The 18,334-nt window shown below is 61.9% G+C and overlaps 1 protein-coding gene across 5 annotated transcripts in view; it reads left to right on the forward strand.

Annotated features, from left to right (window-relative positions):
- The window catches only part of fstl5 (follistatin-like 5), a 1,269,795-nt gene that overhangs the window by 722,316 nt on the left and 529,145 nt on the right, over positions 1 to 18,334 (forward strand). For all 5 annotated transcript variants that reach the window (XM_072496156.1, XM_072496159.1, XM_072496157.1 and 2 more), the window contains one exon: positions 3,870 to 4,066. In XM_072496156.1, the coding sequence (XP_072352257.1) occupies positions 3,870 to 4,066 (197 nt within the window). The remainder of the gene's footprint in view (positions 1 to 3,869; positions 4,067 to 18,334) is intronic.

Below are 18,334 nucleotides of genomic sequence, written 5' to 3' on the forward strand. Positions count from 1 at the left end.
ACCGAATTGTGGTCACTGTCCCCAAAGTGCTCTCCTACCTCCAAATCCAACACCTGGCCTGGTTCATTACCCAAAACCAAATCCAACGTGGCCTCGCCTCTTGTTGGCCTGTCAACATATTGTTTCAGGAAACCCTCCTGCACACACTGTACAAAAAACGACCCATCTATTGTACTCGAACTATATATTTTCCAGTCAATATTTGGAAAGTTAAAGTCTCCCATAATAACTACCCTGTTACTTTCGCTCATATCCAGAATCATCTTCGCCATCCTTTCCTCTACATCCCTAGAACTATTAGGAGGCCTATAAAAAACTCCCAACAGGGTGACCTCTCCTTTCCTGTTTCTAACTTCAGCCAATACTACCTCGGAAGAAGAGTCCCCATCTAGCATCCTCTCCGCCACCGTAATACTGCTCTTGACTAGCAGCGCCACACCTCCCCCTCTTTTGCCTCCTTCTCTGAGCTTACTAAAACACCTAAACCCCGGAACCTGCAACATCCATTCCTGTCCCTGCTCTATCCATGTCTCCGAAATGGCCACAACATCGAAGTCCCAGGTACCAACCCACGCTGCCAGTTCCCCTACCTTGTTTCGTATACTCCTGGCATTGAAGTAGACACACTTCAAACCACCTACCTGAACGCTGGCCCCCTCCTGCGACGTCAAATCTGTGCTCCTGACCTCTATACTCTCATTCTCCCTTACCCTAAAACTACAATCCAGGTTCCCATGCCCCTGCTGCATTAGTTTAAACCCCCCCAAAGAGCACTAACAAATCTCCCCCCACAGGATATTTGTGCCCCTCAGGTTCAGATGTAGACCATCCTGTCTGTAGAGGTCCCACCTTCCCCAGAAAGAGCCCCAGTTATCCAAAAATCTGAAACCCTCCCGCCTGCACCATCCCTGTAGCCACGTGTTTAAATGCTCTCTCTCCCTATTCCTCATCTCACTATCACGTGGCACGGGCAACAACCCAGAGATAACAACTCTGTTTGTTCTAGTTCTGAGCTTCCATCCTAGCTCCCTGAAAGCCTGCCTGACATCCTTGTCCCCTTTCCTACCTATGTCGTTGGTGCCAATGTGGACCACGACTTGGGGCTGCTCCCCCTCCCCCCTAAGGACCCGGAAAACACGATCCGAGACATCACGTACCCTTGCACCTGGGAGGCAACATACCAAACGTGAGTCTCTCACGCTCCCACAAAATATCCTATCTGTGCCCCTGACTATAGAGTCCCCAATTACTAATGCTCTGCTCCTCTCCCCCCTTCCCTTCTGAGCAACAGGGACAGACTCCGTGCCAGAGGCCCGTACCCCATGGCTTACCCCTGGTAAGTCCCCCCCCCCACAAGTATCCAAAGCGGTATACTTGTTTCTCAGGGGAACGACCGCAGGGGATCCCTGCACTGACTGTTTTTTCCCAGTCCCTCTTACAGTTACCCACCTATCTCCAATCTTTGGTGTAACTAATTCCCTGAAGCTGCTATCTATGACCCCTTCTGCCTCCCGAATGATCCGAAGTTCTTCCAACTCCAGCTCCAGTTCCCTAACTCGGTCTTGGAGGAGCTGGAGATGGCAGCACTTCCTGCAGGTAAAATCAGCAGGGACACTAACTGCATCCCTCACCTCAAACATCCTGCAGGAGGAACATTGCACTCCCTTCCCTGCCATTCCTCTAACTTTCTACCAAGATCTGGCTAACAACTAAATTAAATTTTTATAAAAAATAATAATAATATAATAAAAATATGGTACTTACCTCAGACCAATGGGTTTTATTATTAGGTTAGAGGAGGAGGGCGGGTGGGAATTTATTGGTGAGGGTCTTCCCAGACGTCCGCGGGTCGACTTCCTGATCCCGCCTAAAAAACTCCCAGCAACCTCCTTCCGCAATGCGCCCGCTGAAATTGACTAACCAGCTGCTCTCACGCCGCCGAAACCTATTTAAAGAAACTTTTACTATCATTCCTAATGTTACTGGCTAGCCTACCTTCATATTTGATCCTTTCTTTCCTTATTTCTCTCTTTGTTATCCTCTGTTTGTTTTTGTAGCCTTCCCAATCTTCTGACTTCCCACTACTCTTTCCCACATTATAGGCTTTCTCTTTTGCTTTGATGCATTCCCTAACTTCCTTTGTCAGCCATGGCTGCCTAATCCCCCTCTGATAACCTTTCTTTTCTTTGGGATGAACCTCTGCACTGTGTCCTCAATTACTCCCAGAAACTCCTGCCATTGCTGTTCTACTGTCTTTCCCACTAGGCTCTGCTCCCAGTCGATTTTCGTCAGTTCCTCCCTCATGCCCCTATAGTTACCTTTATTTAACTGTAACACCTTTACATCTGATTCTACCTTCTTTCTTTCAAATTGGAGACTGAATTCGACCATATTATGATCACTGCCTCCTAAGTGCTCCCTTCCTTTAAGATCTTTAATCAAGTCTGGCTCATTACATAACACTAAGTCCAGAATGGCCTGTTCCCTCGTGGGCTCCATCACAAGCTGTTCCAAAAAGCCCTCCTGTAAACATTCAATGAATTCCCTTTCCTTGGGTCCACTGGCAGCATTATTTACCCAGTCCACCTGCATATTGAAGTCCCCCATGATCACTGCGACCTTGCCTTTCTGACATGCACTTTCTATTTCGTGGTGCATCTTGTGCCCCTGGTCCTGACCACTGTTAGGAGGCCTGTACATAACTCCCATTATGGTTTTTTTGCCTTTGTGGTTCCTCAACTCTACCCACACAGACTCCACATCATCAGATCCTATGTAATTTAGTGCTATTGATTTAATTTCATTCCTAATTAACAAGGGAACCCCGCCCCCTCTGCCCACCTCTCTGTCTTTTTGATAGGTTGTGAATCCCTGGATGTTTAAATGCCAGTCCTGAACCCCCTGCAACCATGTCTCTGTGATGCCTACCACATCATACCTGCCAGTCACAATCTGGGCCACAAGCTCATCTACCTTGTTCCGTACACTGCGCGCATTTAAATATAGCACCTTTAATTCTCTATTGACCGTCCCTTTTTGTTTTCTTAGTGTGGTGGACCTTGGTTTACTGAGCCTTTCCATACACTGTGTCATATTTTGTGGGATGGGGACTATCGTAACCTCTCCTGAGTTTTGTCTTTTTGTGCTTTTTTGTATTCCTAAGCAGCTACGCTTCCCACTGATTCCTTCACCTCTTGGTTCCCTGCCTTTCCCCCCCCCCCACCCCCCCACCCCCAATCTCTAGTTTAAAGTCCTATTGACCACCCTATTTACTCTTTTCGCCAGAACACTGGTCCCAGCTCGGTTCAGGTGGAGACCATCCCAACGGTATACGTCCCCCAGTCCCAAAACTGATGCCAGTGTCCCATGAAAAGGAACCCCTCTTTCCCACACCACTCTTTCAGCCACGTGTTAATTTCCCTTGTTCTTGCCTCCCTATGCCAATTTGCACGTGGCTCGGGCAGTAATCCAGAGATTATGACCCATGAGGGCCTGTTTTTTAATTTGAATCCTAGCTCTTTATAATCTCTAAACAGGTCCTCTTTTCTAGACTTGCCTATGTTGTTGGTACCGACATGGACCACAACAACTGGATCCTCCCCCTCCCTCTCCAGTATCCTTTCAAGCCGGTCAGAGATGTCCCGCACCCTAGCACCGGGCAGGCAACATACCATGCGGGACTCTTTATCCTGCTCACAAAGGATACTATCTATCCCCCTGATAATAGTGTCATGTAGAATTAGTAGAATGTAACATTACTTTTATGTCATGGTAAAACATAATTTTAATCAGCAGTTCTGACTTTTAGTTTGAAATTTTGGTGTCCTTTGGAACTGATCATTCCTAAATCCAGACTTTTTTTGTTCCAGGTGACAAGTGTAAATTGATTGAATACAGCAAACTGAAAAACATGCTTCTCGATCTCCAGAATCAAAAATACATCCGACAACGAAATAGCAAAGAGAATGAAGACAAAATGTCTCTCAAAAAATTGCTGGTGGATAACATGTTTGAATATTTTGATTCAAATGATGATGGACATGTTGACAGCAATGAATTGGCTCAGGTGAGTGACAGCATCCAAGAGAATGGAAATAATAACAGAGATCATGAAATTGTTGTTTCATGTATAAATTTAAAGAATTATAGCAGAGATCATTCTCTTTTTAGACCTGTTGCATGTTTATTGGTTCAAGCGAACTCCGCCTGACCCCCAATCTAATATTGAATCCAAGCAATAAAATTTTATAGTTCCCATCACTTACACTGTCCACAGGTAGCTACATATATTGGATCGCAGGAACTAAGGGCGGGATTCTCCACTCCCACGCCGAAGTGGCCGCTCTGTCGTGAACGCCGTCGAGGTTCACGACGGCGCGGAACGGCCCCGGTCCCGACCGATTCAGGCCCTGACAATGGGCCAGGATCGGGGCCGCGTCATTTACACGCACCAGGCCTTGTCGCCCGCGTAAAAGCGGCGCCGCATAGATGATGTGGCCAGCGCCGCATAACGGGCGTCATCCGCGCATGCGTGGTTGTCGTCCTGTCTAAATCCGCCCCGCAAGAAGATGGGGGACGGATCTTGCGGCGCCGCGGAAGGAAGGAGGTCCTCCTTCAGGGAGGACGGCCCGACGATCGGTGGGCACCGATCGCGGGCCACCCCACATTCCAGGTGAAGCCCGGTGCAGGATCCCCCCTCGCCCCCCCGCAGGCCGGCCGCCCCCCCCCAGCGTTCACGCCTGCAGCGACCAGGTGTGGACGGCGCTGGGGGGAACCCGCCATTTTGGCCTGGCCGCTTGTCCCATCCGGGCCTCAGAATAGCGGGGGTGCCGGCGAATCGCCATTTTGGGTGTCTCCGGCGATTCTCCGGCCTGCGGCCCGCGAAACTCGACCGGGCCGTTCCCGCCGCTTGGGAGAATCGCGGGAGGGTGTTGGACCGGCGTCCCCGGAAATTTTGGCGGCCCAGGCGATTCTCCCAACCGGCCAGTGGCGTCATCGCACGACGCCAGGATGACGCCGCGCTGTGTAATAGGAAGTGCGCGGATCGGCACACAGACACTGAGGTCGGACATGGGTGAGCCCCGTTGCGCCGCTCCCTGCATCCGGGACTACGACCTGGAGGCACTTCTAGATGCTGTGGAGGAGCGCCGGGCCATCCTCTTCCCCAGACGTGGACACCGGTAGCCGTGCAGCACTGTGAGGCAGGGATGGCGAGAGGTCGGGATGGCCGACAGCGTTGTGGGGCACATCCCCTGCACGGGAGATCAGTGCAGGAAGAAACTGCACGAGCTCACGAGGGCAGCGAGAGTATGTACCCTGACACTCCCCCCGGGCAATGCCCCAAATGCCCCCCCCCCCCCACCTACACGGGGGGGGGGGAGGGGGGGGCGGCTGGAGTCCCACGTTGCACCCGGGACACATGTGGAATCCCCCACCCCACCCCGTGGGCAAGTGCCATTGCGTGGATCCCAGTGTCCCCACCTAGTGATAATGGTGCTAACGTGTGCGTCCTGCTAATGACCACTTAACCCCTCACACCCCACCGCCTCACACTGCACCAGCCTCACAGTCCACACCCTCACACCCCACCGCCTCACACTGCACCAGCCTCACAGTCCACACCCTCACACCCCACCGCCTCACACTGCACCACCCCCACAGTCCACACCCTCACACCCCACCGCTTCACACTGCACCAGCCTCACAGTCCACACCCTTACACCCCACCGCCTCACACTGCACCAGCCTCACAGTCCACCCCCTCACACCCCACCGCCTGACACTGCACCACCCCCACAGTCCACACCCTCAAACCCCACCGCCTCACACTGCACCAGCCTCACAGTCCACACCCTCACACCCCACCGCCTCACACTGCACCACCCCCACAGTCCACACCCTCACATCCCACCGCCTGACACTGCACCAGCCTCACAGTCCACACCCTCACACCCCACCGCCTCACACTGCACCACCCCCACAGTCCACACCCTCACACCCCACCGCCTGACACTGCACCACACCCTCACACCCACCGCCTGACACTGCACCAGCCTCACAGTCCACACCCTCACACCCCACCGCCTGACACTGCACCACCCCCACAGTCCACACCCTCAAACCCCACCGCCTCACACTGCACCAGCCTCACAGTCCACACCCTCACACCCCACCGCCTCACACTGCACCACCCCCACAGTCCACACCCTCACACCCCACCGCCTGACACTGCACCACACCCTCACACCCACCGCCTCACACTGCACCACCCCCACAGTCCACACCCTCACACCCCACCGCCTGACACTGCACCACACCCTCACACCCACCGCCTGACACTGCACCAGCCTCACAGTCCACACCCTCACACCCCACCGCCTGACACTGCACCACCCCCACAGTCCACACCCTCAAACCCCACCGCCTCACACTGCACCAGCCTCACAGTCCACACCCTCACACCCCACCGCCTCACACTGCACCACCCCCACAGTCCACACCCTCACACCCCACCGCCTGACACTGCACCACACCCTCACACCCACCGCCTGACACTGCACCAGCCTCACAGTCCACACCCTCACACCCCACCGCCTCACACTGCACCACCCCCACAGTCCACACCCTCACACCCCACTGCCTGACACTGCACCACCCCCACAGTCCACACCCTTACACCCCACCGCCTCACACTGCACCAGCCTCACAGTCCACCCCCTCACACCCCACTGCCTGACACTGCACCACTCCCACAGTCCACACCCTCAAACCCCACCGCTTGACACTGCACCAGCCTCACAGTCCACCCCCTCACACCCCACCTCCTCACACTGCACCAGCCTCACAGTCCACACCCTCACACTGCCCCCTCCACCCCCTCACATACGACCCCGCTTGCCTAACGAAACGTGCCTTAGTGTGTTCTCCAGGGCCAGAGGAGCATCGCCGTGGAACTGCTCGGTCACCCCGCTGCCATCCAGCTCCAACCTCTTCCGGCCACAGGGATGCACGGGACAGAGGGGAAGGATCACGGGCAGGAAGGCCCTCCTCTGAGGCTGGGCCACTGAAGGTTTATGCACAGAGGACAGACAGAGACGTCAGGACGGACAGTCGTGACACATGTGACAGTGAGACGGACGACGAGGGTACAGCGAACCAGGACAGTGATGGTGACAGGACAGTCCCTCTGGACAGTGACACACAGAGGACATTGCGACATACGAGGCACAGGGGCACAGCACCTGGCATGGGTCGTGGACTGAATGCACCGGGCCAGTGTTCCAGCCAGGAGACCCCAGACCTGGGTACAGACAAGGACCTAGCGGCCGCGGCACTGCTGTCACCCACCACTTCAGCCATCGCACATACACTCACCTCGGTTGGGCAAGTAAGTGACGAGGCTTCTGGATCACAGACTGGTGCGCACCACACAGCCGGACCGGTACAGCAGGTGGAAGTAGGAGCAGCCGAGGGGCTGGACGGGCGGAGGGCAGGCCAGGCCCAGCACCCAGCTGCTGCCCAGACGGTTCCCGGGTTCCTGGGATTTCCAGGCCCACCCACAGAACCGATGCATTTGCAACCCCAGGGACCAGACAACGGGATGATGGCTGTCTTCCAACTATTGCAGACGCAGCTGGAGGAGTCCATCCGCGTGCACGAGCAGCAAGTGGTGCCAGTCATGGCTGCCACCCAGGCCGACACCGCACGGGCGGCGTCCGAGATGGAGGCAATGGGGGCAACGGTTTCGGCCATGGGTCAGGTTCTTCAAGGCGTGGCGCTTAGTGTGCACGCGTCATCCGTGGCCCACGACAGGGCTGCCCTCTCACAGGCAGCCATGCGCCAGAGCAGCTGGACATTGCCGCCCCGCTCCGGGGTCTGGCCCACTCTCAGCAAGCCATCGCTGAGAGCATCGGCGGCCATGTCCATGTGATGGATGGCATCGCACAGACCGAGCGGGATGTCGCGCAGTCCCCGACAGGGATGTCGCACTCCCTTAGCTCCATCGCCGGGAACGTTCAGACCCCGGTCAATTCCACAGCGGGCCTCCAGGAATGGCAGTGCCAGGTGTCGCTGGTGCAACGGGGCTTGCCTCCGCGCGCACCACCATCCCTTAGAGAGGTCCCAGGTCCACTGGGCTCCCCGAGGGAGGAGGAGGTGCCAGTGCCTGTCCCGGTTACACCAGCAAGGCAGGGACCGGAACACTCGCACTCCCCCCGTCCTGTCCCTGGTGCATCTGGTGGGCAGCGGGCAGAGGAGGGTGGCACCATGCCATCCAGCAAGCCCGCCGTGCAGCCTGGCCCTTCCAGGCCGGGCCGCCCCAGGAAGCACGCGCCGACGGGGAGCCACGTCGAAGGGCAGGATTCTCAGCAGTCCGCCTCCACTCCTGATGTACCGTCTGGGGAAACACCTAGATGTAGTGGTAGGGCCCATAAGGCCAAAAAGTTAGACACTTAGTAAGTTGGCACTGGTGCAGGGCACAGATTAGTAATAGGGGCTAGGGCACGTGTCTTTCAATGTCACAATGAAAGTTGTTACACCAAACCTACATGCGTCTGTCTTATGTCCGGTGCCTGGGGGGTGGGGGGGTGGGGGGGGGGCCGTGAGGGTGCCCGGTGACGATGGTGTTCGAAAATCATTGCAAGGGTGAGGCCGGGTGTGTCCCTCCCCCCAACCCCAAACACAACGTCGTCCTCCGTGCTCCGACGCCTGCTGCCCCACATGGACATGTGATGGAGTGTCCATGACGCATAAAAGGGACACCGAGGTGGGGGTGTTCAGGTATGGCCATGAGTCAGACATTCAGTAGCGATCTGTAGCTCACAGCACATCGCAGAGCGGGTTGTCATCATCCAACATGGCACTGTTCACACCCGCTTATGGAAGTAAAAGTGTAACGACAATAACGAGGTGCCACAGGTGTAGGGTTGCGTCAGAGTGGTGCCGAGTGTGGTAGGGTCGTGCGATGGTGTGGGAGGTGGGGGGGGGGTGCTGGGTGGGGTGGGGGGGGTGCTGGGTGGTGCCTTTGCGCGCGGTCACCGGTGCGAGTGCCCTGCACACGATGCCCTCCCCCTAGTGTGCGAAACGTGCGCCGATCAACGCCTCGCGTGCTCGCTGTCCCAGCCGGTGGCATCGTGCGGCCTCCCGGCCATATCCCGCACCCCGGTGGTGTCTGCCCCGCCGCTCCCTCATCCTCGCCCTCCTCTTCCTCACCCTCCTCCTCCTCATCCTCCTCCTCATCCTCATGTTCACCTGCTTCTTCCTCTTCTATGACATTGCCCCTCTGTTGGGCGATGTTGTGCAAGACGCAGCATGCAACTACGCGTCATGCATGCTGGGTTGCACACGTGCATTATTCGCATTCTGTGGTCGCATACCACCTGGACGTTCATTGAGTATGTCCCCTTCCTGTTCAGGAAGACGTCCCTGTTCCGCGACGGTGCACGCAGGTTGACGTGCATCCCATCCACGACGTCTTGGACCATCGGGATCCCGGCCACTGAGGCGAATTGCGCTGCCCTGGCAGCCTGATGTGCGTGGTCCTCCGGGAAATCGATGTATCATCCCGCGACTGCATATAGGCCGTCGGTAAGGGCCCAGATGCACCGGTGCACCGATGCCTGAGAGATTCCACAAAGGTCCCCGCTCGGCACCTGGAAGGAGCCGGTCACGAAAATATTTAGGGCGACCGTGACCTTCAGTCTCCCTGGGATGGCATGTCCTCCCCCCGTTCCACATGGTGCCAGGTGCGCCATTAAGTGGCATATGTGGCCCACCTTCTCAAAGCTCAATCTGAGTCTCCTCCTGCATGCTGCTTCCGTAAGGTCCTCGAAAGAAATGCGGTCCCGGCAGACACGCCTCCGCCGCCTTGGCACGACCACCTGCTCGTGCTCCTCCCCTGGTGCCCCATCAGAATTGGAGTCGTCGCTCTCTTCCTGGCTGACGACGTGGAGGTAATTTGCACCCTCCGCATCCTCTTGGACCTGTCGGACATGATGGCTTTCAGCAGGAGCGCCTGGCACGGGGCCCTCCGCAGCCACTTCCTCTGCTTCATCCGCCTCTGCAGCACCGTCACTGAGCCGCCTGACACTGCAGCACCCTCACTGAGCCGCCCGGCACTGCAGCACCCTCACTGAGCCGCCCGGCACTGCAGCACCCTCACTGAGCCGCCTGGCTCTGCACCACCCTCACTGAGCCGCCCGGCTCTGCAGCACCGTCACTGAGCCGCCTGACACTGCAGCACCCTCACTGAGCCGCCCAGCTCTGCAGCACCCTCACTGAGCCGCCTGGCTCTGCACCACCCTCACTGAGCCGCCCAGCTCTGCAGCACCCTCACTGAGCCGCCTGACACTGCAGCACCCTCACTGAGCCGCCCGGCACTGCAGCACCCTCACTGAGCCGCCCGGCACTGCAGCACCCTCACTGAGCCGCCTGACACTGCAGCACCCTCACTGTGCCGCCTGGCTCTGCAGCACCCTCACTGAGCCGCCTGGCTCTGCAGCACCCTCACTGAGCCGCCCGGCACTGCAGCACCCTCACTGAGCCGCCCGGCTCTGCAGCACCCTCACTGAGCCGCCCGGCTCTGCAGCACCCTCACTGAGCCGCCTGGCTCTGCAGCACCGTCACTGGGCCGCCTGGCTCTGCAGCACCCTCACTGAGCCGCCTGACACTGCAGCACCCTCACTGAGCCGCCTGGCTCTGCAGCACCCTCACTGAGCCGCCTGGCTCTGCAGCACCTTCACTGAGCATCCCGGCACTGCAGCACCCTCACTGAGCCGCCTGGCTCTGCAGCACCCTCACTGAGCCGCCCGGCTCTGCAGCACCTCACTGAGTCGCCTAGCTCTGCAGCACCCTCACTGATCCGCCAGACACTGCAGCACCCTCACTGAGCCGCCTGACACTGCAGCACCCTCACTGAGCTGCCCGGCACTGCAGCACCCTCACTGCGCCGCCTGGCTCTGCAGCACCCTCACTGAGCCGCCCAGCACTGCAGCACCCTCACTGAGCCGCCTGACACTGCAGCACCCTCACTGAGCCGCCTGGCTCTGCAGCACCCTCACTGAGCCGCCCGGCACTGCAGCACCCTCACTGAGCCGCCTGGCTCTGCAGCACCCTCACTGAGCCGCCTGACACTGCAGCACCCTCACTGAGCCGGCTGACACTGCAGCACCCTCACTGAGCCGCCCGGCTCTGCAGCACCCTCACTGAGCCGCCCGGCACTGCAGCACCCTCACTGAGCCGCCTGACACTGCAGCACCCTCACTGAGCCGCCTGGCTCTGCAGCACCCTCACTGAGCCGCCTGGCTCTGCAGCACCCTCACTGAGCTGCCTGGCTCTGCAGCACCCTCACTGAGCCGCCCGGCACTGCAGCACCCTCACTGAGCCGTCCGGCTCTGCAGCACCCTCACTGAGCCGTCTGGCTCTGCAGCACCCTCACTGAGCCGCCGGACACTGCAGCACCATCACTGAGCCGCCCGACACTGCAGCACCCTCACTGAGCCGCCCGGCACTGCAGCACCCTCACTGAGCCGCCTTGCTCTGCAGCACCCTCACTGCGCCGCCTGGCTCTGCAGCACCCTCACTGAGCCGCCTGACACTGCAGCACCCTCACAGAGACGCCTGGCTCTGCAGCACCCTCACTGAGCCGCCCGGCTCTGCAGCACCCTCACTGAGCCGCCTGGCTCTGCAGCACCCTCACTGAGCCGCCCGGCACTGCAGCACCCTCACTGAGCCGCCCGGCACTGCAGCACCCTCACATAGCCGCCTGGCTCTGCAGCACCCTCACTGAGCCGCCTGGCTCTGCAGCACCCTCACTGAGCCGCCTGACACTGCAGCACCCTCACTGAGCCGGCTGACACTGCAGCACCCTCACTGAGCCGCCCGGCTCTGCAGCACCCTCACTGAGCCGCCCGGCACTGCAGCACCCTCACTGAGCCGCCTGACACTGCAGCACCCTCACTGAGCCGCCTGGCTCTGCAGCACCCTCACTGAGCCGCCTGGCTCTGCAGCACCCTCACTGAGCTGCCTGGCTCTGCAGCACCCTCACTGAGCCGCCCGGCACTGCAGCACCCTCACTGAGCCGTCCGGCTCTGCAGCACCCTCACTGAGCCACCTGGCTCTGCAGCACCCTCACTGAGCCGTCGGACACTGCAGCACCCTCACTGAGCTGCCTGACACTGCAGCACCCTCACTGAGCCGCCCGGCACTACAGCACCCTCACTGAGCCGCCTTGCTCTGCAGCACCCTCACTGCGCCGCCTGGCTCTGCAGCACCCTCACTGAGCCGGCCGGCACTGCAGCACCCTCAGTGAGCCGCCTGACACTGCAGCACCCTCACTGAGCCGCCCGGCTCTGCAGCACACTCACTGAGCCGCCTAGCTCTGCAGCACCCTCACTGAGCCGCCCGGCTCTGCAGCACCCTCACTGAGCCGCCTGACACTGCAGCACCCTCACAGAGACGCCTGGCTCTGCAGCACCCTCACTGAGCCGCCCGGCTCTGCAGCACCCTCACTGAGCCGCCTGGCTCTGCAGCACCCTCACTGAGCCGCCCGGCTCTGCAGCACCCTCACAGAGCCGCCAGACACTGCAGCACCCTCACTGAGCCGCCCGGCACTGCAGCACCCTCACTGAGCCGCCTGGGTCTGCAGCACCCTCACTGAGCCGCCTGGCTTTGCAGCACCCTCACTGTGCCGCCTGACAATGCAGCACCCTCACTGAGCCGCCTGACACTGCAGCACCCTCACTGAGCCGCCTGGCTCTGCAGCACCCTCACTGAGCCGCCTGGCTCTGCAGCACCCTCACTGAGCCGCCTGACACTGCAGCACCCTCACTGAGCCGCCTGACACTGCAGCACCCTCACTCAGCCGCCCAGCTCTGCAGCACCCTCACTGAGCCGCCCGGCACTGCAGCACCCTCACTGAGCCGCCTGACACTGCAGCACCCTCACTGAGCCGCCCGGCTCTGCAGCACCCTCACAGAGCCGCCCGGCTCTGCAGCACCGTCACTGGGCCGCCTGGCTCTGCACCACCCTCACTGAGCCGCCTGACACTGCAGCACCCTCACTGAGCCGCCCGGCTCTGCAGCACCCTCACTGAGCCGCCCGGCACCTCAGCACCCACACTGAGCCAGCTGGCTCTGCAGCACCCTCACTGAGCCGCCCGGCACTGCAGCACCGTCACTGAGCCGCCTGGCTCTGCAGCACCCTCACTGAGCCGACTGGGTCTGCAGTACCCTCACTGAGCCGCCCGGCACTGCAGCACCCTCACTGAGCCACCTGACACTGCAGCACCCTCACTGAGCCGCCCAGCTCTGCAGCACCCTCACTGAGCCGCCTGACACTGCAGCACACTCACTGAGCCGCCTGGCTCTGCAGCACCCTCACTGAGCCGCCCGGCACTGCAGCACCCTCAGTGAGCCGCCTGACACTGCAGCACCCTCACTGAGCCGCCCGGCTCTGCAGCACCCTCACTGAGACGCCTGGCTCTGCAGCCCCTCACTGAGCCGCCCGGCACTGCAGCACCATCACTGAGCCGCCTGGCTCTGCAGCACCCTCACTGAGCCACCTGGCTCTGCAGCACCCTCACTGAGCCGCCCGGCACTGCAGCACCCTCACTGAGCCGCCTGACACTGCAGCACCCTCACTGAGCCGCCTGGCTCTGCAGCACCCTCACTGAGCCGCCCGGCACTGCAGCACCCTCACTGAGCCGCCTGACACTGCAGCACCCTCACTGAGCCGCCTGGCTCTGCAGCACCCACACTGAGCCGCCTGGCTCTGCAGCACCCTCACTGAGCCGCCTGACACTGCAGCAACCTCACTGAGCCGGCTGACACTGCAGCACCCTCACTGAGCCGCCCGGCTCTGCAGCACCCTCACTGAGCCGCCCGGCACTGCCGCACCCTCACTGAGCCGCACGGCACTGCAGCACCCTCACTGAGCCGCCCGGCTCTGCAGCACCCTCACTGAGCCGCACGGCACTGCAGCACTCTCACTGAGCCACCCGGCTCTGCAGCACCCTCACTGAGCCGCCCGGCACTGCAGCACCCTCACTGAGCCGCCCGGCACTGCAGCACCCTCACTGAGCCGCCTGACACTGCAGCACCCTCACTGAGCCGCCTGACAGTGCAGCACCCTCACTGAGCCGCCCGGCACTGCAGCACCCTCACTGAGCCGCCTGGTTCTGCAGCACCCTCACTGAGCCGCCTGGCTCTGCAGCACCCTCACTGAGCCGCCTGACACTGCAGCACCGTCACTGAGCCGCCTGACACTGCAGCACCCTCACTGAGCCGCCCGGCACTGCAGCACCCTCACTGAGCCGCCTGACACTGCAGCACCCTCACTGAGCCGCCCGGCACTGCAGCACCCTCACTGAGCCGCCTGACACTGCAGCACCCTCACTGAGCCGCCCGGCTCTGCAGCACCCTCACTGAGCCGCCTGACACTGCAGCACCCTCACTGAGCCGCCCGGCACTGCAGCACCCTCACTAAGCCGCCCGGCTCTGCAGCACCCTCACTGAGCCGCCCGGCACTGCCGCACCCTCACTGAGCCGCCTGACACTGCAGCACCCTCACTGAGCCGCCCGGCTCTGCAGCACCCTCACTGAGCCGCCCGGCTCTGCAGCACCGTCACTGGGCCGCCTGGCTCTGCACCACCCGCACTGAGCCGCCTGACACTGCACCACTCTCACTGAGCCGCCCGGTTCTGCAGCACCCTCACTGAGCCGGCTGGCTCTGCAGCACCCTCACTGAGCCGCCTGACACTGCACCACTCTCACTGAGCCGCCTGGCTCTGCAGCACCCTCACTGAGCCGCCTGACACTGCAGCACCCTCACTGAGCCGCCCGGCTCTGCAGCACCCTCAATGAGGTGCCGGGCACTGCAGCACCCTCACTGAGCCGCCCGGCTCTGCAGCACCCTCACTGAGTCGCCGGACACTGCAGCACCCTCACTGAGCCGCCTGGCTCTGCATCACCCTCACTGAGCCGCCTGACACTGCAGCACCCTCACTGAGCCGCCTGGCTCTGCACCACCCTCACTGTGCCACCTGGCTCTGCACCACTCTCACTGAGCCGCCCGGCACTGCAACACCCTCACTGTGCCGCCTGGCTCTGCAGCACCCTCACTGGGCCGCCCGGCACTGCAGCACCCTCACTGAGCCGCCCGGCTCTGCAGCACCCTCACTGAGCCGCCTGGCTCTGCAGCACCCTCACTGAGCCGCCTGACACTGCAGCACCCTCACTGAGCCGCCTGGCTCTGCAGCACCCTCACTGAGCCGCACGGCACTGCAGCACCCTCACTGAGCCGCCTGACACTGCAGCACCCTCACTGAGCCGCCTGGCTCTGCAGCACCCTCACTTAGCCGCCCGGCACTGCAGCACCCTCACTGAGCCGCCCGGCACTGCAGCACCCTCACTGAGCCGCCTGGCTCTGCAGCACCGGCACTGAGCCGCCCGGCACTGCAGCACCCTCACTGAGCCGCCTGACACTGCAGCACCCTCACTGAGCCGCCCGGCACTACAGCACCCTCACTGAGCCGCCTTGCTCTGCAGCACCCTCACTGCGCCGCCTGGCTCTGCAGCACCCTCACTGAGCCGGCCGGCACTGCAGCACCCTCAGTGAGCCGCCTGACACTGCAGCACCCTCACTGAGCCGCCCGGCTCTGCAGCACACTCACTGAGCCGCCTAGCTCTGCAGCACCCTCACTGAGCCGCCCGGCTCTGCAGCACCCTCACTGAGCCGCCTGACACTGCAGCACCCTCACAGAGACGCCTGGCTCTGCAGCACCCTCACTGAGCCGCCCGGCTCTGCAGCACCCTCACTGAGCCGCCTGGCTCTGCAGCACCCTCACTGAGCCGCCCGGCTCTGCAGCACCCTCACAGAGCCGCCAGACACTGCAGCACCCTCACTGAGCCGCCCGGCACTGCAGCACCCTCACTGAGCCGCCTGGGTCTGCAGCACCCTCACTGAGCCGCCTGGCTTTGCAGCACCCTCACTGTGCCGCCTGACAATGCAGCACCCTCACTGAGCCGCCTGACACTGCAGCACCCTCACTGAGCCGCCTGGCTCTGCAGCACCCTCACTGAGCCGCCTGGCTCTGCAGCACCCTCACTGAGCCGCCTGACACTGCAGCACCCTCACTGAGCCGCCTGACACTGCAGCACCCTCACTCAGCCGCCCAGCTCTGCAGCACCCTCACTGAGCCGCCCGGCACTGCAGCACCCTCACTGAGCCGCCTGACACTGCAGCACCCTCACTGAGCCGCCCGGCTCTGCAGCACCCTCACAGAGCCGCCCGGCTCTGCAGCACCGTCACTGGGCCGCCTGGCTCTGCACCACCCTCACTGAGCCGCCTGACACTGCAGCACCCTCACTGAGCCGCCCGGCTCTGCAGCACCCTCACTGAGCCGCCCGGCACCTCAGCACCCACACTGAGCCAGCTGGCTCTGCAGCACCCTCACTGAGCCGCCCGGCACTGCAGCACCGTCACTGAGCCGCCTGGCTCTGCAGCACCCTCACTGAGCCGACTGGGTCTGCAGTACCCTCACTGAGCCGCCCGGCACTGCAGCACCCTCACTGAGCCACCTGACACTGCAGCACCCTCACTGAGCCGCCCAGCTCTGCAGCACCCTCACTGAGCCGCCTGACACTGCAGCACACTCACTGAGCCGCCTGGCTCTGCAGCACCCTCACTGAGCCGCCCGGCACTGCAGCACCCTCAGTGAGCCGCCTGACACTGCAGCACCCTCACTGAGCCGCCCGGCTCTGCAGCACCCTCACTGAGACGCCTGGCTCTGCAGCCCCTCACTGAGCCGCCCGGCACTGCAGCACCATCACTGAGCCGCCTGGCTCTGCAGCACCCTCACTGAGCCGCCTGGCTGTGCAGCACCCTCACTGAGCCGCCCGGCACTGCAGCACCCTCACTGAGCCGCCCGGCTCTGCAGCACCCTCACTGAGCCGCCCGGCACTGCAGCACCATCACTGAGCCGCCTGGCTCTGCAGCACCCTCACTGAGCCGCCTGGCTGTGCAGCACCCTCACTGAGCCGCCTGGCTGTGCAGCACCCTCACTGAGCCGCCCGGCTCTGCAGCACCCTCACTGAGCCGCCTGGCTCTGCAGCCCCTCACTGAGCCGCCCGGCACTGCAGCACCATCACTGAGCCGCCTGGCTCTGCAGCACCCTCACTGAGCCGCCCGGCTCTGCAGCACCCTCACTGAGCCGCCCGGCACTGCAGCACCCTCACTGAGCCGCCCGGCACTGCAGCACCCACACTGAGCCGCCTGGCTCTGCAGCACCCTCACTGAGCCGCCTGACACTGCAGCAACCTCACTGAGCCGGCTGACACTGCAGCACCCTCACTGAGCCGCCCGGCTCTGCAGCACCCTCACTGAGCCGCCCGGCACTGCCGCACCCTCACTGAGCCGCACGGCACTGCAGCACCCTCACTGAGCCGCCCGGCTCTGCAGCACCCTCACTGAGCCGCACGGCACTGCAGCACTCTCACTGAGCCACCCGGCTCTGCAGCACCCTCACTGAGCCGCCCGGCACTGCAGCACCCTCACTGAGCCGCCCGGCACTGCAGCACCCTCACTGAGCCGCCTGACACTGCAGCACCCTCACTGAGCCGCCTGACAGTGCAGCACCCTCACTGAGCCGCCCGGCACTGCAGCACCCTCACTGAGCCGCCTGGTTCTGCAGCACCCTCACTGAGCCGCCTGGCTCTGCAGCACCCTCACTGAGCCGCCTGACACTGCAGCACCGTCACTGAGCCGCCTGACACTGCAGCACCCTCACTGAGCCGCCCGGCACTGCAGCACCCTCACTGAGCCGCCTGACACTGCAGCACCCTCACTGAGCCGCCTGGCTCTGCAGCACCCTCACTGAGCCGCCTGACACTGCAGCACCCTCACTGAGCCGCCCGGCACTGCAGCACCCTCACTAAGCCGCCCGGCTCTGCAGCACCCTCACTGAGCCGCCCGGCACTGCCGCACCCTCACTGAGCCGCCTGACACTGCAGCACCCTCACTGAGCCGCCCGGCTCTGCAGCACCCTCACTGAGCCGCCCGGCTCTGCAGCACCCTCACTGAGCCGCCTGGCTGTGCAGCACCGTCACTGAGCCGCCTGGCTCTGCACCACCCGCACTGAGCCGCCTGACACTGCACCACTCTCACTGAGCCGCCCGGTTCTGCAGCACCCTCACTGAGCCGGCTGGCTCTGCAGCACCCTCACTGAGCCGCCTGGCTCTGCACCACCCGCACTGAGCCGCCTGACACTGCACCACTCTCACTGAGCCGCCCGGTTCTGCAGCACCCTCACTGAGCCGGCTGGCTCTGCAGCACCGTCACT

This window comes from Scyliorhinus torazame, chromosome 3, assembly GCF_047496885.1.
Source record: "Scyliorhinus torazame isolate Kashiwa2021f chromosome 3, sScyTor2.1, whole genome shotgun sequence".
Lineage (NCBI taxonomy): Eukaryota > Metazoa > Chordata > Chondrichthyes > Carcharhiniformes > Scyliorhinidae > Scyliorhinus > Scyliorhinus torazame.